Consider the following 27,340-nt stretch of genomic DNA (forward strand, 5'->3'; position numbering starts at 1 on the left):
AAAGTCAGTAAATCACTTAACTGTAGTTTCACATTTTCAAAATGTGATTGCTTTGATTTTATATTTCCATAGATGTACACAAGATTAATATTCACTGTTTACCGGTGAGATATATTCCTACGTCAGTTATTGTCTACAGACCTTCCATTTTGTCTTTCAAATGACTGTATCATTCCCTCTGCTCCATTGAAAACAGATGAAGGAAGAACAAGTTCATATTACGTAAAAAACAATATTATCAAATATTTAATAACTGTAACACAAAGTAAAATCTACACACACACGCTGCAGTTGTTTACTTCCTGTGGCCTGAAAATACCCTCGATAGTTTGGAATTGTGTTAGACTCCAATCTGACTGCACACAAGAGTGACTCATATTTATCCACTGACCAACACTGCCACACTGTGGCCATAAGAAGCCTTTCAGCTACTTGTTGATCCAGTTTGTGATCCATGACACAATCGACATTCACCACGAAAATCTTTTTTTTTTCTATTTCAAAGGAAGGATTCAGCTGGTAGTTTGAAGGAATGCTGTTGATTAGCTACTGACAGTCCCTCTTTCTCCTCCGACTGTACACAAATCACATGCATCAAGTCAGACAAGATTTTTAAAAACACAACTTCCCCTCAAAACTTTAGAAATAAAATATAGTATATTTCATTGGAAAACTGGAAATAAAAATAAAAATATTTTGTAGTTTCAGTTTATTTGAAATTATAATAAATCCACTACTTTTGTTGGGAAATATGCCCTAAAGGACAAAACAGTGATTAAATATGTTTACAAAATGTACATTGCTATAATATAAACAATATTCTATATGTTATCACCAGAGTGGTTGAATAAAGTAGCTACATAAAGTGTCCTCAAAAGAGCATTTAGAGAATTAGACTATATAGAAGATATTTAGTTGGTGATTGGCAATGAAATGTTTAGTTGATCTGTTGAGTAATGCACTATTCAAATTGGTCAGTTGGCTAAATCAACCTGAGAAGTGAATTACTTCATCTGTGATAGTTGATTTATCATACCAAAGTCTGATATAGCCCACAGTAAGATATATATTATTTTACAGTTTCACATGTTGTTCACAGGTACTTTACTCCACCTCCAATAAATATACATTTGGATTTTAGGCTAGCTGCTACAAGCCTTAAAAGGACGCTATGTAGTTTTGGAGAAGAAATCCAAACTCAATATTGATGAGATAATAATATAAACTCAGAAATATTTGTATCTACTTCACTGAATAAACAAGCTGGAAAATAAGGTCCCCAGAACACTGTTTGAAGACTGCAAGATGGCAGGGTCCGCCAAGTATAAACAAAGCAAAACAGTATGAAGTTGTGCTACTTGTTGATCCAGTTTGTGATCCATGTCACAACTGATGTCAATAACGATGTTTCTGGTCTGGTTAAAAATTATTCCCCAAAACTACAGGTTGCACCTTTAAGAAGCCATTTCAAAACACCAGTTTGGCCTGTATTGTTTGTTTTATTGTTCAACTTCTAAGATGCACCTTGATCTAGTTACATGAATTCAGATTTATGAGTTGTGTTGTATTTGGGCTAAATGTGTCTCTTTATATTACGTCTTTATGAACAGGTCGTGCTTTTGTAATGAAAGCCACGCCGCCTTACTTCCGGCCTGTCTGTCGCTCTCCAGCTGGTTTGACGCAGCTCGGAGGAGTCGCCGCACCGCTCCAGCTGTTGCCACCGCTGTCCGCCTGCTGTCTCCCCGCTGCTCGCTGCTCGCTGCTGCTGCTGCTGCCTGCCCTCATTTCCAATGCAGCAGCGACCATGACAGGCATCGCCGCTGCTTCTTTCTTTTCCAACGCTTGCAGGTTCGGGGGCTGCGGACTTCACTTCGACTCTCTGGCCGAGCTCATCGTGCACATCGAGGATAACCACATCGGTAAGCGCCCTGGTAATGAGCGCCGCAGCTAGCAATGGCCGAGGTTTGCAAGCTAGCAGGAGTGGCTAAGTTAGCGAGCTAGCAAGTTACTTCCTGCGTCCTGACAACCCTGTTGCTAGGTGGGGTGGCTGTTGATGCGTCGGTGTGGATGTTACAGTTCCGTGTTCGCCACCTGTAATCACATATCACCGCTGTATCACGGATTAGACAGTTGTACACAGAGCCGCTCCGACACACCGACACAGACAGGAAGACAGTTTTTTTTACGCTCCGTCGGCTCGCTCGTGCAACATTATCGCAGGAGGCCCCCGCGCTCAGCTGCCTCGGAAGCGTCATGAGTTCACCAACAGTGTGCGCGAGCCAATGTACTGTCGTTCAGTTTCAGCTCGTTTCAACACAGTTCACTTGTTCTGCTTGTTAGAAGTAACTCTCTTAAACGTTCTTTTATTGACCACTTTAACAACTGATGAGACATTTAACTTTACTTCTCTCATTCAGTCATGAGAGCAGAGTTTTTTAAAGATGCAAGATGTATTTCCATAGCATGTACCTGTCTAAATCAACTTGTTGTTAGGCTATAGGTCTGATACTTATTTACTGTCAATGTTTGGCCAGTTTTGAAGTTATCATGGAAAATAGATATAATATATATGTATTAGCAAAAGGAGATATAATATAATAATTAAGTTTATAGTATGATAATATTCATGACATATAACATCATTATATAGTATCTAAAAATCATTTAAAATTATGTATTTTATCTTTCTCTTAGTAGCAGAATTAGGCCATCATGAAACACAATGAAATTGAGACATGTAATATCCTCATTAGAGACACATATGACTAAGCATCACTCTTAAAGGTGCAATACGTACCATTTTTGGTTGAAAACATTCCAAAACTAACAGAATATGAAGGAATACCAGTTTTGCAGTTATAATGTTTATATGTTGTTTTGCAAATCATGATTAGCAAGCTGACCAGCCATCCACGCCTGTCCCAGTCCAAAGCATGCTTTTCCAGCAGAGTAAGCACTTACCTGGTGCACCAACTGCTAACTGCACGACTAACTGAGCTAACTAGCTAATAGCAGCTACAGTTGGGAGCAGTTAGTGTCTACCCTGGTGATATGCTGACCCCTATTTGTTTTGAGGTGGAATTCAAACACAAATTGCACCTTACCATACATCGTCTGTCAGCTGAAATATCATATCGATATCGATAATAATGGCTTTCAATCGTGGTTAACTTTTGCTGTTTTGGTCTGTCCATGCACTGAAAGAAGAATAGCTATGAGCAATGTACAATTGTGTTAAAGGCCAAACTTTGCTGCATCATTTGATAAAAAATAACCCTTGATAATGTTTGACATCATTATTCTTAATCTAAAATGCACAAATATGATCAGTGCCATTATAAGATGACCTCCTAAAAACAATTTAGTAGAAGAAATTATCTATTTTTTAAAAAGCAGTTTTTTTTTTTTATCATTTTAAAGGATACAGGCCACCCAAAATCTGAACAACTGAAAAAGTAAAAAGTACATTTATAGACTGGCAGTGAATTATCCTGTACGCTTCTGGAGCAGTTTATTAGGTGCCGCATTAACTACAACAGTAATGAATGGATTACACTTGACTGCATCATGATTAACACTAAAACAAGTGTAGCCATCATGTAGGAAGAATCCTGCAATTGTATCATATTTATATTACATTGTGTTTCAGTAACACTGTCATCCACCTGACTGCACATCAAATCCCACCGCAATCAACAGCGCCACCTCTAGTTCATGCGAGGCGAACAATAACAAGAACTACCTGTAGGTGGAGATGGAAACTCATTATGAAATTGAAACATGTTTTTGCCTGTGCTACTTTATAATGACGTTTTCTGATTGAGGAAATTTAACAGCTGCTGTTTGAATAATGGATGTGACAACAGATTTTCTTCACTGCAGCAATTTTGGCGCAAAATAGCCGTTAAGCACAGGTGTTACTAATGACATTGATGAAGGTTCAGCTCTGTTTAGGCACAGAGCATTAACTAATGTGATTAGTAACACCTGTATTTACCCACCATTTAATGTCAGAGTCGCAGCAGTGAAAAAGGGGAACGGATTGCCAATTTCAGACAATGACCTTTCAATTGAGGTGTTACTAACTTGTGCGTGTAATGAGGTAATGTAATGTTAACTGTTCAGAAAAATCACTTTAGTTTGTGAAATATGCAACATGGTGTATGGTATTTAAGAAGAGAGAAGCTGTGAAGCAATGAATGAGCGTACAAAGCACTTTGTCTTCATGTCCTCTGTGTGCACAGGTGAAAAAAAAAAGTTTTTATTACGTTAAGTGATATGTAAAATAAAAGCGTGGACTTTATATGAGTACTTCGTTTTAGGGTTTTTGATTTAATTTCCAGCTGGTGCTTAGTACCACAGGCCAACATATTTATAGCCTCTTTTCACTTTATTAAAAAAATACCTACAAAAGAAAATCAAAGCAGCAAATCAATATTAAAAGAAATGTACATGTCTCTTTATTATTTGACATAATTATTATCCATACTTTGTTGCTATATTTACAAAAGGTTTGAAGCGCATTTGGTTTTATTTGACATGTATTTCACATCATATTATCAGGAACATTACATTTTTGTTAAGTGTTAAAACATTTATGTCATTAAAGTTTGATATAGGATGTGAAATTCCCCTCCTCACACTTTGACACTCTTTTAGTTCCTACATCTGTTTCCCAATCTAATATTTTAGTACTATTATTGAAGCTGACAAGACACAGCTGTCTCTGTTGTTCTTGTTTGTTGCTTGACTGGCTTTAATATCCTCTGCCCTCTGATTGTGTGCTGTGCATGTGTCCGAGGTGTTAGCCTTAGAAAAAAATGCCTGCAAATGACTTATTGGGGAATAATGAGGCAATTAGTTGGCCCAGAGTGGAAAAACTTTGCTGCCCCCCTCCTTTGTCCGCTGGCCTGTGCCCACTCTGAGAAGTGCGAAATCTTGCGCGTTGTGCCAAGTGCCTGTGAAGCATAATTACAGAGAGAGTGCTTGATTTGGCCTGTCTTCCTCCTCATCTGGTGGCCTGCTGCTTAAAGCACATTCTCCTTTATAATTAGGCGCCTGGAAAACAAGCGCACATTCTTGTCCCCGCTTTCCCCAGCCGACCTGCCGGTCAGCTCTGTGAACAAGAGGTGGCGCTGCTCTGCTGTTGGTTGAGGGGGCTTTTCTTGAGATGCCTGGTCTGAACAGTAAAAGTATGTGTTGGATATTAAAGGCCAAAACTTGCCTCCTCTGCTCATTTAACAATAGAGGTGCAAGGATAAGGCAAGTTGGAGAAAGTTCATTGCCAACTGTTTTAAACCGATTAATCGTTTCAGTAATATATCAAAAAAGTCCACCAAAAAATGTGTTGGTTCCAGCTTCTGAAATGCTTCTGAAAGATTTGCTGCTTTTTTGGACAACAAGTAATTGATTAATTCTGAAAAAACTGCAGATTTATCTATAGTATAAATAATTGTTAGTTGTCGCCCTGTTTAACAACACAGTGTATTGTGTCATGCAGTAAACAATTTAAATTTAATTTAAATAGGTGAATTATATGAGAGAAATAATCCCAAAGTTAAGGGAGGCTTCTTATCCTTGAATATTTCACAATCCTTCCAGTCTACTTTTGTTCCCATGCTCTGCAGTACTTAGCACAGTTACTATGATGTCTAAAAAACCTGAAGACTTTTCTTAAATGACTTAAGTTTGAATCTTATTAAACAAATCTCAGATAAAGTGTACAGAATAATTTCCAGTCCACATCAACAAAGCAAACTCTGAATAAATCTGTCATTGTTCCTCCACCATCCTGACAGCAGATTTAAGTTGACAATGTGAGTGTTGGGTGGTCCGTTTAGACCTTTGTGAACAAATTCAGCTAACTTTAAGAGAGCAGATGCTAATGAGCCCCAGAAACACCAGCGAGAGCAGAGGAAGGTTTTAACACTGAGCCTAAGTCATATTAAGCTTGAAAGATCTCCTCAGTGGTCTGGTGTTCTTGTGCGGCATGAAAAAACTGCTCGTGCTGAGCCACTGAAATGTTTACTTTGTCACTGCGCGACCAGGCCACTATAGACCAGGAGCAAATAGCGACCATGTTATTTAAACCTCTGTGTGTGTGTGTGTGTGTGTGTGTACTGCTGCTGGGGCCTGAAGTGTCCAGGCTTAGTAACAATGGGTCTGTTTGTTGCCAATTCTCACTGGAGGCTCATTTAGTAGATTTTAGTATGTACCCCCCCCCCCCCCCCCCCCCCAAAAAAAAAAAAAAAAAAAAATCTGCACGGAAGTAATAAATTTGGGAAGCAGTAACTAGTTCCCTGATCTGTGCACCTGGTGAGCCCTAATTACATTTCCCCATCCCCCGACACCACTGCTCCTGTTCCTGTGTGGTGACTGCGACGTGAGGGGCTCCTGTACTTGATAAAACATCCCTCGCAGGAGATAATGTACAGCTTGTGTTGACGTTTCGCAATGTGGGCGTGCAGTTCCTTGCAGAAAGAAAAATTGCATTAACGGATGATGTTGAACATAAGACACCTTTCAACATGCTGCAGATATGAGGATTCTTCCTTTACTACCGCTGCATACCTAAGTCTGTAAAAAGTTTAATTGAACCTAGGATGTTTCATTTATTGGCAATTTCAGTGTGCTGTTTTGCAAATTAGGGTTAACTCCTTGTTCAAAGGCCTAATATATACCTGAACTTCTCTGACCTTTGTAAGTATTTGTGGTTCGGCGAGATGATACCCCTCCTGACTTAACTGGTATGGATTTGAGCAGAAGAGTTTGTGTTTCTTGGATTTTCCAACTTTCCGAAAGAGCGCAGATTTATCATGAACACGGTCAAATTCAAAATATAATTAATGTCAGTCTAAAAACTAGAAAAATTAATCCATTAGACAACTTAACCCATAGTATGTCAAGATTGCTGCTAAGGATAATGGGAGTTGTTGTCTTCATTGTTATGTGCACAGACTACAGAATATTTTAAGGTTTAGTCTGGTTACCAATTTCCTTCCTCGCTCTTTGACATATCATCTGATATTCCCCGGATTATTATAGCAAGAGGAGACCAAATGAAATGCACTATTATATTGAACAAAATGACTGATATCTCTGTTCCTGAAGATTGTTGGAAACACAATTTGAATACACAGCACGTGTAGACATTTTAATGTGGAAATGTAACATATTCTATCTTTAATAGATTATTCAGTCAAAAGAAAGTTAAGCTTTAACTGTTTTAATATAGGGTTACTGACAAAGCAAGCAAAAATGAAGGTCGGTTTGTTTATTTAGTCACGGAAATTAAGACAGTTTGTTCATTTAGTTCGTTTAAAGCATGAAAATCAATCAATGAAGATTTTTCTTAGATTACATTTTCTACATAGTGCACCTTAAGTGTGTAGTTTTTAGGTTTTATGTTGTTTGCACATTAAATCATCTGGTCGTCTGAGAACCCAAACATTTTAAGAAGATTGGAGTCATTTAATCATTTAATGGAGAGTTTAATCAGCAGATTAAAATGAATCTAAAATGAAAATAATTGTTGCCCTTGTGCAAATCACTAAACTGAGAATCCACATGTTTGCAATGAGCAGCAATGTGTGTTTACTTCTGTGTTTGCATAAACATGTCTTTGTAGAGATGTGTGTGTGTGACTCCGTGCATCTGTGGATGTTTAAGCTGCTGTCTGTGCTAAACGTATTTATAATGGATCATTTTAACCTCCCCGTGCTTTTTTCAGTAACCCGCAAAGGCAGCTTACACATGGAGCTTGACTCCGTTTCATTTCCTCCTCAGAGGTCACATCATAATGAATTACCTGTGCCACCACTCCTGGTAATGTCCCCCGCTGCTCAGAGCCGCCATAAACATGTCACCATAATGCTCAGCACTCTGCTCTACCCCACAGTGCATTTGGCCATGAGGGTAGATGGGAGAGCCAGACACTGGTGGAAATGAGAGAGGGAGCTGTGCGTCTGGTGTGTGTGTGTGTGTGTGTGTGTGTGTGTGAGAGGGAGAGGGTCGTGGAGGCCGTTATTAGAGGGCAGCAGGCGTCACTTCCCCCGTTGCCTTAGGAAGGTTTGTTGTGTGATCGTCTCTTGGTTTCGTGTTGCGGGCCGTCATAGGGGCTCTAATGAGAACATGTTATTGCATCATGTTTTCTGCCCTCATACACTGCAGCTACTGACTCAGGCAGTCGTATAAATGCTACACATACAGACACCAACAATTGGCACAGGCAATGCTTCATATACGATCATTAAGGTTTGTGTTATCTTGAGGCTAAGCAGATTTGTTAAAATTAGAAATCTCTGGGGCCATTACATTATTTTTAAAGGCCTAGTGTGTAGGATTTATGGCTATTGGGGGGCTGAAATGGAATATAATTAGGTTTTCATTATTGCATATTTGTTGTGTTTTTATTCTCTTAGAATTAGTTAATCTTAGACCTGAAGAGGCAGTGGGTCGTCTTCCACACAGACCAGATGAACCAGGCACATTTTAGAGAGGTGACGCATTTTTAGCATCACCTTTGGGAACATGGACCTTAGGTAGGAAATTTTAATTACTTGAAGGAGTTTTTATGTCAGATCTGGTGAAAATCAGCAGCTTGTATTCTTCTCTTCATTCTGCCAAAAAAGAACTACAGAAAATGAAGATTGATTGATTTTCAGAATAAAAATAGTTAGAACTGCTGTGCATCTAATGTCCAATATCGCCTTTTAATCTCTGTCAGATTTTTGTTATATTTTGCTACTTTTGCAACTTTTTTGCACCTTATGACAAAGCTTGCATTGCCTACCATAGCGATATGTATTGTTTTTCTTCTGTGGAGCACAAAGGAGCTTAAACTAAATTTCATTTTGCCACCAGTTTTGTAAAATTACAAATAAATGAACCTTAAAGTAATCATTGCACCTTGTACAAAACTATCACTGGTGCTCACAGGAACTGATTGTTTGCCTCTGGATCCAGTGCTGCTGAATAAATAAATACCCCTTTTTTGTTTCCCAGAAGGCTTCTAATAGTCGGCCACCAAGGTGGACCACCTGTGTAGTTTGATTAGAGAGGTTCCCATCCTTATTTGAGGTGCCTTCATTCTGGTCCTTGACTGCTGGTGGCCCCGAAAGAATAGCAGGGTCTGCGGGGGACTGGCCCCTGCAGGCCTCTCTCTCCCCAGTCCCCACCTGAGGTGTGTGTGATTTACAGTGTGTGGGAACAGATTGATCCACTGCTGTTTGAGCGGTCCGTGAGCAGGCTGCCATACCACTCCTTGAAGCACATTAGGGATCTTAGGAGGGATTTCTTGTGCACTCACGCACACACATACCAGCCCACAGTGCTCAGAATAGTCTCCACACTGCCTCCAGCTTTTGGCTGGGGAATAGTGCCATTATGAATGTGTCTTTCCTAGTCTGTGTTTCCAAGACTTTGGCTGGAGAGTAGAGAGAGGTGTGCTGTCCTTCTCACTGGGGATAAATCCGCTGTTAATGAAACACTTGCTTACGACTGAGGCCTTGAGAGAACCCTCCTGAGCTGAGGTTTAAGCTGTTCCTCGGGCCTACCTGCCAGTATCATAAAATTCTGCCACTATTTCATCGTCAACCAGGCGGCTCGGCCTTAACCACTGAGTGGATGATGGCCTGTGTCATCGCTCTTGTGCACTTTTCAGTAAGACTGACATTGGTTTGTTGACTTAGATTTCTGTTTGATCTCTAACATGTGTGCTTTCAAAATGTGGTTTTACTCGTCAACGGCAACTTTCACCTCCTTCTTGACATATTAAGCCAGAAGTATCCTATTACACTATTAAATATGGAGAGTGCAGTCTGTGCTGTATGTGTCTTGTATTGACATTTTTGTGTGCACAGGTGTGTGTCTGTACTTTCCGTTTACACACCATGTTGGTATTCCCACTAACAGTTTTTAGTTTTGTCTACGTTTCAATTTTCATAGATTTCTAAAAATGGCTTCAAAATGCGTAGACGTATTTGTGATTAGCTCCACCCAAAGAGAAGTTTAATTAACTTAAGACAGTTTTTTGTGAATTGATTGTTAAGTATTAGAACAACAATTAAGAATGCATAACACACCAGTAAATAACCAATTTGTGAGTCTTGACGACACGTTGGGATTTGAAATTCTACAACCTGGTGTCAGTAAATGACTTAAACAATACCATTTTGGATACTTTATTTTAGTGAATATTTTTTCCATTGACATCGCCCCAGCACTTCCTAAAGGTTTTACTGTTGGTGCCAAGGCAACCGGATCACTTTCCATTTTCTTCAGACTATGCAACTACCAACAACACAGGACAAAATCTGACTTTATTCATACATTTAGCCAATAATGGTGACATGAAAGCAGATAAAAATGCCGCCACACAGCCTTTATTTTCCCGTGAGACACAGTGAAAGTGAGGTTTATAGGGAAACAATCTAAATGCCGATGCCGTCATTATTCTATAGCCATTACATTGTGCAATCATTTCTTTCATAATGATATGTTAAAGCAAAAAACAAGTCTATTGCCAGTTTGATTAAAATACAGTCTAAAATAATTAACATTTTCTATAATGACAGTTATTGATAATTGGTGGTGCAGATGCATCTCAGTTGGCACTCAAAAAATTACTGATGTTCGATACCAAGCCGCAGTCACGTCTCTTCAGACACATCTTGAATATTCCCGTCCCCATTAAAGAGAAAGACAGATCATCTAATGGTGAGAGTAGATCACGTCATGGTGAAATAGCAATCATCAGAGAGTTCCATCAACATCTAATCAGTTCTTCTCTGGCACATCATTCTCTCTGTCCAGCTGAAATTTAATGGAAATCTGTTTTTAGGTGTTTTGTCCTCGACAAACAAACAAACAAACAGGAGTAAAAGACTGTGGAGGTACTAATAGAGCATGACTCAGCATTTTATTACAGCCTCCAAAAGGTGTTGCTGAACAGGAAAACTTTAATTACACTATTTCAATATGTTTTGTATCATTGCCATGGTCATTTTCAAATTATATCCACAAGGACTGGACCGTTTTTTTTTGCTTACTGATACAGACTCTGTAGTCACTGTGACTCACGAAGGCATAATTTAAAATTAAATGTTACAAATAGCCTTAGGTGTGAGTGTTGTGCATAAATGAGTTTGTGGATGGAAACAAGCGATAGTTCTAACCACATGGGGGTAGCAGTCTTTCGCAGCTCTGTCGGAGGCAGACAGGGAGGCTCAGCTGGTTAGTGGTAGACACTGTTGTTTTATGGGGCATCTCTCTTCTCCCACATGGACGGCAGTGGGAAGCGAGCGTTTGAAGTCAGGCCCGCTTCACCTCAGGGTGTGGAGATTGGCTATTGTTGTACATTTAGCACCGCTGAGCAAGATGAATGTCTGGAGCACAGCATGGGAAAGCTCAGTATGTGTCAAGTGTGGTCATGTATGAGCAATGTGGTGTCTGCAGAGCACAACTTTTCAAAGTGTGCCATGGAAATAGAAAAGAGAGGGCACTTAAGATGTTGAACTCTCCTTCTATATGAATTCAACAGGGGTGGAAAGAGTACCAAAAAAATCTACTTAAGTAAAATACTGTTACCTTGATGAAATTTTACTTAAGTAAAAGTAAAAGTACTTGTGTAAGAATCTACTCAAGTAAAAGTAAAAAGTAGCTCATTTAAAATGTACTCAGAGTAAAAGTTACTTAGTTACTTATTGGGGGTGGGTAATCTCTCCCCATGCATAAAAAAAGTACAAAAACATACACAACCCTCACAGATAAGCGGAAGAAAATGACATGATGACATGACAAAAACTGCACAAATAAATCCAAATTTGACAAAATATTACTTTATTCATGCCCGAGCTTTGATTTTTGACAGATTTTTTTAAGCACTTTTTACTCAGTTTCTTTCTCCTCCTGCTTTGCTTCAGTTGCTCATTTTAAATACTTAAGAACTTTCTATTAAGTTTGAGCAGGAGCTGATTTTCAAAGTTAGTAGAGTTCATTCTAACACGGTTTGCAGTGAACAGCAGTCCAGCACAGCTGAAGAGGCGCTCACAAGCAGCAGAAGCAGGCAGGCCAGTGTTGAGTTTGAAGGAGAGCTTTTTGATGAGCGGAAAAGAGTTCAGTAGGTCCATTTTGTCTGAGACACAGGCAAGGAACCCATCTAGCTCACTTGTGCCTTTTGACTTTTTAGACTTCAGTGATGAGAAGAAATCGTCCTCATCTGATGAGTAGCCGACATGCTCCACCTCATCCGCTGTCATGTGCTCAATGTGATGCTTCACATAGGCCAAACCTGTGTTAAGTGACAAATACACACAAAACACATAGAATATATCAGACATTTAGGCTTTCATTCAGGTGGCAACTTAATTCATCATAATGTTGCCATTACAAAAACCAAAACATTTTCTACACTCATGTAGACAAGCTTATTATTTTGTTGCATGTATGATATTGGACTAAGCCTTCTTAAAGAGAGACAAAGAAAGCAGCAAACCGCGCGAAACAATGAAATCCAGCGAAATGATGTGCGGTCAATATGACCGCTTATTGCCGAAATAGATAAACATATCATATTTTCTTTATCTTTCAGATCTACACTCATAAGCAATTTTCAATGCATATCATAGCAATATTAGCATAATTTTGTGTGAAATTAAGGAATGTGTCAACTGTGATTGTTTAAAATGAAGCTTTCTAGCTTACTACCAAGTTAGCTAACGTTAACTAGCACTATAACGCTGGCTGCTAACACTGACGTTAGCATACCATGATTGAGTAACGTTAAAGTTATTAATTGCATGGATCCATGATTAATAGCATGTAACGTTATTTAGTTTAATGTGAGGTTATCTTACCTGTACATGCTTGCGCAGGTTGGACGCAGAGTTTTTGTAGGTGGATAGCTGCTCTTGTTTCCAGCAGGGGCTGGCTCAATTTGCGGCAGCGGCACCCACTGCGGCATCTCTGGTGGCACTCCCAGATGCCGCAGCTAGGTGCCGCTAGCAGTCGCGGCAGGTGCCGCTGCATGCCAGGAGGTGCCACTGGATGCCGGGAGGTGCCACTGGATGCCAGGAGGTGCCACTGGATGCCGGGAGGTGCCAGTGCTTGTGGCACTGCATGCCGGGAGGTGCCAGTGCTTTTGCCACTGCGTGCCGAGAGGTACCACTGCTTGTGCCGCTACCTGTGACATCTGCCGTGGCATCCAGGAGTGCCAGCAGAGATGTCGCGGCACATGTCGCGGCAAATGCTGCTGTTTGGGCGAGATGTCGCGGCAGAAGCTGCTGTTTGGTGGGGGTGCCACTGCTTGTGCCGCTACTCGTGACATCTGCCGTGGCAGGGTTACACCCCGCCTTTCCGAAGCCCCGCTGTTCCGAACATAGACTTCAATTCATCGTAATGGCGGGGTTTCCCTTTTTTTCAAAGACCCCGCTATTCCGAAAAGTCTATTGGGGAAACCCCTCCATTCCGAAACCCCCCCACTCCGAACGGACTCAATCAGAAAGGAAACGGAGGCTGCGCATTTATCCTTTTTTCCTTTGTGGGTTCAAACGGATCATGTGGCTGATTAACCGCAAAACAAGCCTACTTCATATTAATGACATAACGCTCATTATGCTTCAGCTGGACAAATGGCTATTTTGAATTGAAATTACTTTATCATGCTAAATATCCGAAATTGTATGAAAATTGCTCCAATGCGTTATACCGATCTTCGTGCATATTCAGACACAGCCTGATATGGGTTCTGAGCAAAGGAATGTCTGTTTTCTCCCCCGGTCTGTTGTCAGCAGGAGCGGGGGCTGCAGGCTCGCGCCTGGGGGAAGTGGGCTCAAGCCAGAGTTCAGCCGGGCTCGAGCCGAGCAGCTCACACAGCTGGCAGCTCGTGGTGTATTTCTTTTGCTCTGTGGGAGATCTCCCACAACAGAGTGGATGAGAAACCAAGGGGGACAGATTTGCCCAGCAAACATCAGAACGCAGAGTGCAGCCTTTGTCTGTCACCTGGTTCAGCACCCTGGACAGCTGCCTGCGTAACTGGATGTGGGAATTTGATGCATTTGAAGCCGCGACATTTGGTCAGAAACGTCATATATAATAACATTGTTTCGAGTCGTAAACAGTTCTGTAAGTGTAAGAAATAACAATCAATTAGGCTATTAGTGTTAGTCCTTCTTCATATAAAGTTGTGTTACAGTCGCACAGCTGGAGACCGCTAACAAAGTTAGAGACAAGAGAGACAATGTATGAAATCCCGCGAAATGATGTGCGGTCAATATGACCGCTTATGGCTGAAATAGGTAAAACAAATCATATTTTCTTTTCCTTTTGTGTAATTTATATAAAAACTATTCTCAATTAAAATACAGACACTTTTAGAAAAATGGTTAGAAGTCTGTAATGTTTGCATTTTGTTATTTACATCACAGATTGATAACTTAATTGTGTTAATGTTCAAAGTTATCATTATTATTATTATTATTATTATTATTATTATTATTATTATTATTATTATTATTTACTGTGCTAGGTATTCTTTTCGTGGTTCTTGGTGCTTGGAGCAATATTGTTGTTGTGGCATTCGTGCCAATAAAGCGAATTTGAAATGAATTGAATTAATAAACCTTTAGATTCTTGCCTATAGACTGACAAGTGTTGTGTTTACAAATGAGCAATACATCCAGATTTCTTGAGATTTGTACTTTCAATGGGAATTTAAATTTAAATGTCAGGCGATGTTTTCTTCATGGAAATTATTTTTCGGGCATGAGAGAGGGAGCGCGGACGGGGGATCCGTTGTGTGACAGCGGAGCGGAGGGTCAGCAGCTGGATTTTGCACGCACGGTCAGTATTATTAGTAGGTGTTTGAGGTTTATTACGTTTGCGGACATTATTACATTCAATGTAATAATGTAACAGCCTTTGCGCCCTTGCCTTACAGCGCCTTTGCGTGCGCACAGTTTGCGTGTGTAGGCCCGTGGTCATGATAATCCGTCTATGGCTATAAGAGATGGATACACAATCAATTTCATGTAATGTTTATTGAATGCTTTTTTGAATTGCTTTTTTTTCAAAGACAACCTGAGCAGCAGTGCTCAATCCACTCATACATTGTTAACCTTCCACAAAGACAAGTTATGTTAAAACGAACGACCAGAGGGGTCATTCCCCGGCAGATCGCACCCATGGGCCACAGTTTATTTCAGAATTGTGCGAGTGCGGCTGGAAGTGGGGATTCCAGCACCACGGATAGTGCGTGTAAAAAGATTAGACAAACGTTTAAATGTGTTTGCTGCAAGCGAAAATATACTATATAATAAATGAAGATAGTGACATAGGCCTATTAGCAATAAAAAGCAATGAGTTGTGTGAGTGCGGCCGGTGAGCGGACGGCAGTGTTTGATGTAGGAAGTAATGTAAACTTGAAAATCAATTTCGGAACAGCGGTGTTTAATTTCGGAACGGCGGTGTTTTGAGGGGAGGGTCGGAACAGCGGTGTTTCGGAGTTGGGGTGTTTCGGAAGGGTGGTGTTTCGCAATGGAGGGGTGTCGGAATGTCACGGCGCCCCCCCGTGGGTTTAGGTGTTTATGGGCATCTAGGAGTGCCAGGAGGGATGTCGCGGCAGATGCAGCTGTTGGGGGGAGATGTCACTGCTTATGCCGCTGTATAGGCGAGACAAGAGGGTCTGGCTGCCTCCAGCGTGAGGCTGCTTCCCGTACAGACTCCGCTCTTGGACCGCATCCAGCATAGACAAATACATAGACGCCTCATTCAGTGTTGGACCGTACGTCGACGTCGCCGCCATATTGGATGTGGCAGCTCCGCCCCGTGAACTAACACAAGTCAATGGAGTGAACTTTATAAAGCGCCTTCTACACAGTGCTATAAGTTAATGCCTCATTTACACATTCACACACGTACGGGTATATTCAGGAAACAGAGGAACCAAAAACAACGTCTGTAACGTCTGATTTAAAGTTTAGTTTATTTGAAAACAGGGACAGTGCACATTAATAACATTACTGTAAATGCGCCAGAATTAGCCAAGAGGCTATTTTTCATCTGTAGTCCCTAGACAGATGTTAAAGTCACCCTAAAAACAGAACAGAATATAATATGATTATAAACGTTAACTACTCCTCATATGTTCAGTATACAGGTCAGCACCAAACCATTTTATAATGTTTTCATGAGTGTTTACAGCTGCTAATGTATGTAACGCTGTTACTGTGACCTGGCAGCTGCTTATATTTGCCGACTTTGCTATATAACTTTCAACATAAATGCCAAAAAGTAAAACAGACAGTTTCCAGCTACAGCAGATCTACTGATTGCGTTTCAGATTTGCCCCTCGCTGTCCACCGTCAAAATTGATCAAGTTGCGCAAGGCACTGGTCGGGTATTGGTAAACATCATGACCGGCCACCGCTGTCAACGTTTTTTATGCCTCTGATTCATGTCTTCATGTCGCTCCGCAAGAAGTCAATTTATTTGTCACAATGGAACTTCATTCAAAGCAGAGCTCCACCAAAGAGCCTGCAATCGTTGCGGCAGGTTCTCTGATGTGTCAGTGTTTCCCCTACATGCATTCTGCTGCGGGATATTCAGCGCTTAAACATTAAACATTCGTTTAATATCATGGGCGAATGGCGAATTTAAGTTGCACACAGTGAAAGCACTACACCCTAAGTTGTCTTAAATCGATTATTATTGTCGCTATTTATATAATTTCTACAAATCACCCATTAAGTTGAGTGACTGAAATCCTCGCCATCCCATTCAAAGGCTGCAACAGGCTTCCCATCGAACCGGGGTGAAGTTAGTTTCAGGTTGGATATTCGGCGGATATTCACTCGGGTCCAGCCGCGACTTTATGTTCACCCAGTGTCAGCAGCAGGAGGACACTGTGTTCTAAGAATTTTGGACCTGTGGGGCCAACTAATTCTTTCTTAGCTGCAGCCAACATCGGGACAAACTAAATGTAAAGAGAGACATAGTGGAACCGTATATTTTCCTGCTCTTTTGTCCTTTGCCAATCACACCTATGAGCAGTAGAGGAAGAGGAAGAAGTAGTAGTTTAGATAGTTCCCTACTAAAAAAAACAATCAGTGGGCAATTAACAGCTATCCCTATGCTGTTCAGTGTTTCCTACAGGAAATCTTGTCGTGATTGTGAACACTTCATTGGCCGGTCAAAACATATTTTGGCTCTTTCTTGACTTTGAATGGGAGCATCTACGCTGCAATTAACCGTCGTGCATCAATAAAATATGTCTGATTCTGATTGATATATTATGACGTCAGTTGTCCATATTTAAACTTAAATTTAATGAAACAAGTTGACAGTATGGGAGACAGACATCACATTTACATGTCAGGATCTGGTTATTATGGACACAGATTAAATATTTAACTGTCATGTATCATCACAGTAACAGCGTTACATACATTAGCAGCTCATGAAAACATTATATAATGGTTTGGTGCTGACCTGTATACTGAACATATGAGGAGTAGTTAACGTTTATAATCATCAGACGTTACAGACGTTACAGACGTTGTTTTTGGTGCCTCTCTGTTTCCTGAATATACCCGTACGTGTGTGAATGTGTAAATGAGGCATTAACTTATAGCACTGTGTAGAAGGCGCTTTATAAAGTTCACTCCATTGACTTGTGTTAGTTCACGGGGCGGAGCTGCCACATCCAATATGGCGGCGACGTCGACGTACGGTCCAACACTGAATGAGGCGTCTATGTATTTGTCTATGCTGGATGCGGTCCAAGAGCGGAGTCTGTACGGGAAGCAGCCTCACGCTGGAGGCAGCCAGACCCTCTTGTCTCGCCTATACAGCAGCAAAAGCAGTGACATCTCCCCCCAACAGCTGCATCTGCCGCGACATCCCTCCTAGCACTCCTAGATGCCACGTCAGATGTCACGAGTAACGGCACAAGCAGTGGCACCCCCACCAAACAGCAGCTTCTGCCGCGACATCTCGCCCAAACAGCGGCATTTGCCGCGACATGTGCCGCGACATCTCTGCTGGCACTCCTGGATGCCAAGGCAGATGTCACAGGTAGCGGCACAAGCAGTGGTACCTCTCGGCACGCAGTGGCACAAGCACTGGCACCTCCCGGCATGCAGTGGCACAAGCACTGGCACCTCCCGGCATCCAGTGGCACCTCCTGGCATGCAGCGGCACCTCCTGGCATGCAGCGGCACCTCCCGGCATCCAGTGGCAGCTCCTGGCATGCAGCGGCACCACCCGGCATCCAGTGGCACCTCCCGGCATCCAGCGGCACCTCCCGGCATCCAGTGGCACCTCCTGGCATGCAGCGGCACCTCCCGGCATCCAGTGGCACCTCCCGGCATCCAGTGGCACCTCCTGGCATGCAGCGGCACCTGCCGCGACTGCTAGCGGCACCTAGCTGCGGCATCTGGGGGTGCCACCAGAGATGCCGAAGCTGGGTGCCGCTGCCGCAAATTGAGCTTGCTGTCTCTCCTTGTTTAGGCATACAAAGTTTACATAACATGATGAAGTTGTTCTCATTTGCGGACTTGAACTCAAACAAGTCCTTCAAGTATGGCCATGGATTGGCCTCGCGTTCTCCTGCTGGTCTCTGTGTCCCAAATCCGACCCTTCTCTATCCACACACTCGTCTCCATCAGTCTCTATCATTGTGTAGCTAGCTCCTCTGTGGCGCCACCACCAACGTCTCTACGTTTCTGACCCTCTGGCGCTGCAGTTGTCCAGAGCCAATCAGATGGACAGTTGGCACGCAGACGCAGTGCAAGTTCATCTATTTTTATTTTTATTTGTTTTACTTTGTAACGGAAGCTATTTAAAATGTAGTGAAGTAAATTACTTCCAACAATATGTACTTGAGTAAAAGTAAAATTACTGATTTAAAAAATTACTCAAAAAAGTACAAGTACACAAAAAAACTACTCAATTACAGTAACGAGAGTAAATGTAACTCGTTACTTTCCACCCCTGGAATTCAAATATAAAAAAGTGAACATAGACCTTTTTTATTTTTAGTTATAAAAAAAAAAACAATCAAAAGTGTATGTTTGTATTTAGTTGATACATATCTATCACTTTGGTTTTGTCTTTGTTCTGTAAAGGGGTCATACGTAACAATAAGTCACCTTGAATTGATACTCCACCATATCACCAGATCGCTAACTGCTGCTAACTATATTGTTTGTATACGTTCATGACTGTAGCTACTGTAAACTTGTTAGCTCAGTTAGCCATGCAGCTATCTGCATTACCAGGAGAGGCCGCTCGGAGAGAGAGGTTTTCAGGCAGGCTAGTTGGTTAGCATTGTTACATCAGTAGATATCTCTTTATCACAAAACATAGGTGTCTTTGACATAGCATCAAAATTAATAATTTTGGTTAGCTTTTGAATGTGTTGAACTGAAATGTTACCTTTAAGGGTGCAATATGTAAGAAATTGTATTTAAAATGTTCAAAAATTAACTAAAGATATTAGTTATATAACAGTTAGTAATATTGCTTTAGCCCAATCAATAAACTAATCAAACTCAACAGAGATTAAATATTCTTACGCTTATTTTCCCTATCAAACAGAAAAATACAACTGGACACATTTTGAATTAAAGTTGCTCTTTTGCCGGGCAAAGACGAGCTGAATTGCCTGATTAGCATATCATAAAACACACTTCATTCAACAGAAACAAGGCCTTTTCTTACATATTGCACCTTTAAAGCGAACCTAATAAATGACAAAAAGGAAATACTTCAAGAGACCGGCATTAGCTTAAAAACTGTGGAGTTTCTCCAGGAACAGTAAACTAAACAGTGACTGTTGTCTAGACAGTGGGTCATGACATCATGTTTTAACTAATTGTACTGCATATTGCACAATGTCCTGCATTTTGATTATTTTTACTCAATAGTTTTTATGAGCTTTTATCCGTCGTGTCAGCTGAGTATGCATGCTCTTGGACTACCGGCCTCCTCACATTCATGCACACACATTCATACCTAGGTCTCACCCAGTTTAGTCACAGTCCTCTACTGTTTGCCGCTAAGTGCACCGGGCACACGGATATATATATATATATTTTTTTTTTTAAGGCAGTAGAGCGCAAAGGTTCAGTCGCAAGTGTCCATCTGTATTCTTCAGCAACATCCAAAGATACAAACACAGTTCAATGTTTGTACTGAAAAGTTTATTTTCACAGATGTACGATAACAGACGCGCAATGAAGCCCCATAATGATGATGGTGAAAGTTAAAGATAAACAGTGTATAGGTGCTGCATCTTATTTTGGTAATCTGATACAAGAGGTCTGAAAAGGTTTTACTCAAATTTAAAAGCCCTGTTGTGTCGTCTGTATTCGCTGTAAATCTGACAGCAAAGTATGCACTGATTATTTTTTGACCACATATTCGATGTTGACCATATGACAGCATTTGGCATTGTTTACAGTTAAAGCATCTGCCTAATTCCTCCACCTCCTGTCTCTTTCATCTGCTCAGACACAGATCCCCGTCTTCTGGAGAAGCAGGAGCAGCAGCAGCCGACATATGTTGCCCTCAGCTACATCAACAGGTAAAGAAATGTTGTTTTTACGGAGAGAGAAAATAGAAATCCCCCCTTATTTATGCATTATAGGAGCCATTATGCTCTTTTACAAGTTCAGAATTTTACTTTTGGTTTACTACTAGAATAGGTTCACATGCTTTAATGCTCAAAAAACACATCAGTTTTCTCATACTGTCCAGTGCTGCAGCACTGTATTTCCCCTGTCTGAAACGCTCCTGTCTCTTTAATGCCCCTCCTCACGAATACCCAGTCTGCTCTGATTGGTCAGCTCACACACGCCTGACCCAGCATCGCAAAACTAGCCGCTAGGCATAAATTATGCAAATGTTTGACTCTGTGACATAGTGTGATGTCTGTGGGAGAGAGGAGTTTCTGTTGATGTGGGCTTTTTCACTCTCAAGACCTTTTACATGCACAAGAACATGCTGTATATAAAACACTGAAGGAAAAGTAAAAAACTAAAAAGCATAACAGGTCTCCTTTCTCTAAATGATAACTAAATCTCCTTATAAATCTGACATTATTATGAAATTAATGTTAATGTTTTTAATCTTTGTCCTCGTAAAAACTCACATACCCCCACATCAGCTAGTATTACTATCTCCTACTCCTATGCAGTGTTTGCTTCTGTGAGCCTCTACCAGCAGTTTCAAATGTCATCGGGTGGATTTCTTAGATGAATTACTACAGTATTTGGTAGCAGGATTTTTTTTTTATTGGCCTAGGTTCATCCCAGTCCTCTTTGATATGGTGTTTGAAAAGTGGTTTCAGTGGCAACAAGCCAGTGAACAAGAAGGCCTGCCGCTGTCTCCCTGCCTTCACGAGCACATCTTAATGTGGTTATCTCTTAATTTGTTAATTCCACTTTTGCTTTAACAATGTCTATGTTAACATTTCATTTTTATGATACACATTTACCAAAGATTTAACTATCCACCATAAACCCTGGTGTTTTTTTGATGGGAAAAGAGCCAGCGATATTTTCCAAACATGTGTTGTTGCAAAGCTTCAGTAGCAGCAACATGAGGGAGGTCCCACAGTAGTACATCGGATACGATGACAAAAGCTGACCAGTCATACATCCCATGATTGCAGGTTTATGACAGATGCTGCACGGCGAGAGCACGAGGCCGTGAAGAAGAAGGTGCAGCCCAAGTTGTCTCTGTCTCTGACAGGCAATCTGTGCCGCAGCAGTGTTTCCACTCCGCCTCGCCACACCAGTGGAAACCTCACCCCTCCTGTCACCCCACCCATCACCCCTTCCTCTTCCTTCCGCAGCAGTACACCAACAGGTACATAACCACACTTCACACACTCAACTCTCCAGTTAGATGTCCAGAACTTAGTGACGGCTGTGAAATACATGTTATCTATTGTTAACGAAGCAAAGAGCAGAGGGGTCATTAAAGTGTATTTACAGGTCTTGGGGAGTACTTTTGCATATGAGAAAAAATTGCACGAAGCTGCATTTAATTGCAACCCAGTGATGTCACTCAGTGGCTGAGTGGCATTGTGGGTAATATTGGTGCCATGTTTTGAAAAGGAATAAGAATGTGGTGGAATAAAAGAGGCGAATTCTCTGGTTCTGCTGTATCAAGTTTGATCATTTGTTTGTAAACCAGCCACAAGAAGTACAATGTTAGAACAGTGGATAGCTCCTGTAACCTGGAAACTTCATTACCCACAATGTAACTTAATGGCAGATATAATCCTTATAATCCCCATTTTTCAACAGCAAACAAGTTTATTTGTATACACCCCATCATTTTCACCCCCTTTTTCACTCTTCAAATGATAGGACATGGATTGATATGTCATGTTCATATTTTGCTATTCAACAGCATTGTATTCAGGCTACACAGGAAAAAAAACAGTTCTCATAGTTCAGTTTACTTGTCTTATTCACCAGTGTTCATTACGTTTTAGCTCTTTTCCTTGTAATATTTTCCCATGTGTTTGTGTATGTAAAATATGCACCCATTAACATTCTGTTTTGTTTTTAGCTGTTGTGGTTTTGCAGCCCATCTTGAGCCATAACATCCTTAATTAATTAACAAAGAAACTGCAGTTCATTGACCTCAATAAAATGCATACATTCTTTCCCACGACTGGCATATTTCAGTCTTCCTGGAAATCTGGGCGCTGTAACACATGATGCAGAGATTATGGGAACGCTAGCCCGAAGCACACGTTGAGAGCGGTCTACACTTGTCAGCCTGAAGGCTCAAAGGCCGGGATTTCACCGCCAGAGATTAGTCACGAAGAGTGCATAAATCACAGCATTGGTTCGCTTAATGGCATGTCTGCCAGTGACGCCCCGAGTCAATTACTGTTCTACTTGCTGTCTTTCACCTCCCACAGGTAGCGAGTGTGACGAGGAGGAGGTAGACTTTGAGGAGTCTGACAGTGATGAGTCCTGGACCACAGAGAGCGCCATCAGCTCCGAGTCCATCCTCAGTTCCATGTGCATGAACGGAGGAGATGAGAAGCCTTTCGCTTGCCCCGTGCCAGGCTGTAAAAAGAGATACAAGGTAGGCAGATATCGTCTAAGATTAAACGTAATGTAAATGTAATGTAATGTAGTGTGATTTTTTTTTTTCCAAACGAAAACCTTAGATATTAGCAGTACAAATAATAAAATGTGTGATTTTGTGGCTCACAGAAATGAAAACGTAAACCCAATCTGGATTCTCTGACGTTGACAAAGGAAAATAAGTTCTTAGTTGGGTATTACAGCATGTCAACATAGATGCATACATCTAGTCCAGTGCAGTGATGTGGATTTTTACGGGATTTTCCATTCACATCTGGCGTGTGTGGTTGGGATAAATTATGTGCAGCTTGAGAAAATTGCACTGCTGACGTGAATGACAGGGTTATGGGCGATGACTTAGTCTGAGGCAGCAGGCAGCATTAGGCATCTGTTTAGGGGCAGAACAGGATAGATTTGTAACAAGAGCGCATTTTAATTTCTCCCCTCTACAGTTTATGTCAACTGGTAACCTGTTTTTTTTTTTTTAAGGAGAAAAATTGTAAAATATGGCCAGAATTCAAATTTAAAAAATAAATAAAAATGAACTATATTGATGTGCAGAATGGGAAGGAACAAAAGTGCGTCTACGTGTTGTGTCACAGACATTTCTACCGAAGTTAGCATGCTAGGCAGCTCGCCCTGGCCTGTCCTGTCTCGTGAATACCACTCTGCACCGCAATAGGCTACGTTTAACTAGCTTTTAGTGTAATAAATGAACAAAATAACCTCGCAAAATGTAAATAAAGGAAATACTCATATCTATTTTGATTGCTCAACAGAAAAATACAAACAAATATCTTTCAAGTCTTTGTTTTACCGAACTAATATGAGCTTAATTGCCTTGTTAACTCATCGTAAAAGACACTTCATTCCAATTCGACGTAAAAAAAATAAAACTCACCAAAACAGTCTTTGTTTTTCTTTCCACAATCACGTCTAGTTTGGTTTTGAATAAATACTACTGTTCACCGAGTAAGATGTAGGATGCTAATGCCTGACTCTCCTCTGCCGCCAAACGCCTCCCCTGACCCTGCCTGAATCGCCCACGGTCCTGCTCAGAGCCAAAATAGCCGTGCTCACTCTCAGGCTGCTAAACCCGGTTTAGCTGTGCGAAGTTGCCCCTGGTGACTACCCCTGTGATCCGAGGTCATGGTCCTGGCAAACTCTAGCACAAAGGCTTCCACAGCTGACCGAGCCATGAGCTAATTAGCTAACGGTAGCTAGCTACAGCCAAGGATAGGTAGAAAACAGCAGCAGCTGTTGGCCACTCTGGTAATATGCTGCCCCTTTTTGAAGCTACCATTGGATTCTGGTCATATCCTACCAGTGACACATCAAAGGTGAAACAAATATTTAAAAACCATTTTAAAACACTCCAACTCCCAGTTCAAGCAGAGTCCGCCAGCGGGAGCATTAGCTGCGTGGCTAACTGAGCCAACTACCTAACAGCAGCCACAGTTACCGCCAGTTTGCATTTACTCTGGTAATATGCTGCCCCATGTTTGTTTGGAGTATGAGTTTGACAGGTGGTCAACTCTTGCATATTGCACCTTTAAATATGTGTGTAAGAGAGCATGTAAGTTGTAGGAAGCTCTGTCATACCTCTTACTCATGTAGTAACATGTTGGAGGTGGATGTGGAAAAATTTTTTTTATCTGTTGCCTCATTACAGAATGTGAACGGGATCAAGTATCATGCCAAGAACGGCCATCGAACCCAGATAAGGGTGCGCAAACCCTTCAAGTGCCGGTGTGGGAAGAGCTACAAAACATCTCAGGGTCTCCGCCACCACACCATCAACTTTCACCCACCCATCTCTACTGACATCATCCGCAAGATGCAGCAGTAGAGAGCGGAGTGAGCGACCAGCAGTCTCCTTCAGGCCACTCTCCCAAACATCTGAACACCACCATCACCAGCTGTTTCTCATTCCACCCCCCTTCCTCTCACCCTTATGCCCCTTCTCCTTCTCTTGTCCCACTTTGTAATGACACTATTTTTGATTGCATGGTATAAATGTATTATTACTCATCTTTAGTTTTTATTCAGAATGTTGAAACTTTAGGTAGTTCACAGTTTTGTATTTTGCACATTTAAGCTATCAGTTATCTATTTGACTTTATTTTGTTTTGACATATGCTGCTCGTTGATGAGGGCATGTTTTAGACAAGAGGAGGCCACACCGAGTCACAAGCGGCCTTGCATGTACAACAGGGAATCCTGCTTTAAAAGCCGTGTGAAGCCTAAGGAAACTTTAGAAGTTTTTTTGGGAGAAAGGAGCCACCAACACCTTCCCTCTGTTTCATTTGAGTCTAAAGATGTGATAGAGGAAAATGAAAAGAAAGAAAAATCTGAATGTTTGTGGTATAAAGAGAAATCCAAGCTGACAAAGTTTCATTCTCAATCAGATTTGATGTTTATAATCAATTGTTGGTACTTTTCCTTTCATATCACAAGTATTTGAAATCTTTTTTATCAGTTTTACTGCAAACACTTGTGTGTGAGCACCAAAGGATGATCTCAGGTGACGTTTGCAAGCATTTCAACACCACAATCCTGCCCAAGTGTCCGATAGTATTTATTCCGTGGGATCATGGGAACTCTGCGTGCCATTGTTACTAATGTTCCCGGTCACTTTCCTGGAGATACAAGCAGTTTTCCCTCGCTATTTTACAGTGAGGGATTGAAGCACTTTTTGTAACAAGTTGCCAACAAATCAGCATTTTTTTTTTGCCAATAACTCGTTTGTGGTGTACGTGCAGTAGATACCAAAACGAGGCAAAAGGCCTCCAGAGGAGAAGTTTGTGTTGCTGTCCAGTGGGAAGATGTACACCAAACCTAAGGTGTTTCTGTGAGATTTCTGTATGTACAGTAGTTGCCTTGAATTGTAAACCATTCCAATCAGTACAGATCTTTGTATGGCTTTGTTTTGACATTTCAGACAAATTCATCTGAATGCAGACTGCTGAGTCCAGACAGAGACTCTGCTGTCTTATGAAACCACGTGTCCTTTTCACTGATAGTAGAAAACAGGGCCGACAGTCGCCATGTACTCAGCACAATTACGTTCTCACAGTCCTGTTGTTAGGCTGTGAGGGAAACACGTGCGGCTCCTTCTTTGTGCCAAAAAAAAAAATTTAATGTCAGTTGAGGGTATGTAGAACAGCATTTAAAGGGTAACTCCAAACAATTCTACACATTAAGGTGTGTTTACATGTATCGAGGGGCACTACTGCATATGTAAAAAAAAAGTATTATAAAGCTTTTTGTTGCTCAGAGTAATACTGCATTGTGGGTAATGTAGTCTCCAGGTCTTGAAAACCAGTAGCATAGCACTCCTGTAACACTGTTGGACAGTTTAACAAATAGTCAAAACTGATACAACAGAACCAGAGATACTACCTCTGTTATTCCACTCTTCCTTTTCAAAAGTCGGTGCCTACGTTACACGCAGTGCATCTTAGCTTAGCCACTGAGTGACATAACTGAAGACAATTTATCAGATTATATGCAGCTTCCTTTAAAGCCACAAAAGGCTGTATACTTATTTTTCACATGTGCAGTGGTACTCTCCAAGAACTGTTAACAAAAATTTATGTATAAAATTAGTGATGAAATCCTTAAATCCCTGAAATAGTCAACCCCAGATCATAAAATACCACAAGTTTGGGGATTTACCAACATTGAGCCATTAGGTGACATCTTCACTGCATGGATGTAACTAAAGTCCAATGGGGAATTGTGACAGTATTGTACTGTCAGTGTGGAGGAAAGTCTTTGATATAGTGTACAGTGAATGTATTGTTCTGTGTTAAGTGCATTAAATTATATTTTCATATGTTTCTGGAGTAAAAAAACAACAAAAAATAATGGTATAATGTGTATAAATCAGAGGTTGTTTGGAGAAACTAATGGTGATGTACTGTATTTCTTCAAAAAGCTGCTTCATGTAAACTTTTGTTACAGTAAGAATAAAAATTCCTGACGTGTGTCTCGCGCCTACTGTGTTATGGACGAGGATAATCTGGATACAAGAAAAGCCGCTGTCACTGCCTGAAATCCTGGCATCTGAATAGTATCAGCAATCAGCTACACACCGATCTGATACCACATAATGTATTTAGTAGAAATGGGATCCTGCTACTTTTTTAACATTTCCTTCAGTGTTTCATAGAGGTTCATGTGCATACAAAAGAATCTGAATGTTGTTAAGGTTAAAATCCACACCAACA

The 27,340-nt window shown here is 41.1% G+C and overlaps 2 protein-coding genes across 2 annotated transcripts in view; one reads left to right on the plus strand and one right to left on the minus strand.

Moving 5' to 3' along the window:
* Positions 1-1,777, minus strand: part of creb5b (cAMP responsive element binding protein 5b) — a 54,172-nt gene extending 52,395 nt beyond the window's left edge. The window contains exon 1 of the mRNA XM_030394685.1: positions 1,646-1,777. The gene's annotated coding sequence lies outside the window, so the exon portion shown is untranslated. The remainder of the gene's footprint in view (positions 1-1,645) is intronic.
* On the plus strand, positions 1,610-27,099 carry jazf1b (JAZF zinc finger 1b). Its single transcript, XM_030394690.1, has 5 exons — positions 1,610-1,919; positions 20,509-20,581; positions 21,671-21,867; positions 22,937-23,106; positions 24,781-27,099. Exons 1-5 carry the CDS (start codon positions 1,625-1,627, stop codon positions 24,955-24,957), a joined length of 912 nt encoding a protein of 303 aa, XP_030250550.1. The 5' UTR covers positions 1,610-1,624; the 3' UTR covers positions 24,958-27,099.
* Positions 27,100-27,340: the final 241 nt, after the last annotated feature.

This window comes from Sparus aurata, chromosome 17 (genome assembly GCF_900880675.1).
Source record: "Sparus aurata chromosome 17, fSpaAur1.1, whole genome shotgun sequence".
Lineage (NCBI taxonomy): Eukaryota > Metazoa > Chordata > Actinopteri > Spariformes > Sparidae > Sparus > Sparus aurata.

Bases quoted from the DNA above. Each gene is read 5' to 3' on its own strand.
- jazf1b (XM_030394690.1), top strand. From the start codon at position 1,625: ATGAAAGCCACGCCGCCTTACTTCCGGCCTGTCTGTCGCTCTCCAGCT. The intron at 1,920-20,508 runs GTAAGCGCCCTG...TCATCTGCTCAG, and splicing joins CATCGAGGATAACCACATCG to ACACAGATCCCCGTCTTCTG. The intron at 23,107-24,780 runs GTAGGCAGATAT...GCCTCATTACAG, and splicing joins GCTGTAAAAAGAGATACAAG to AATGTGAACGGGATCAAGTA.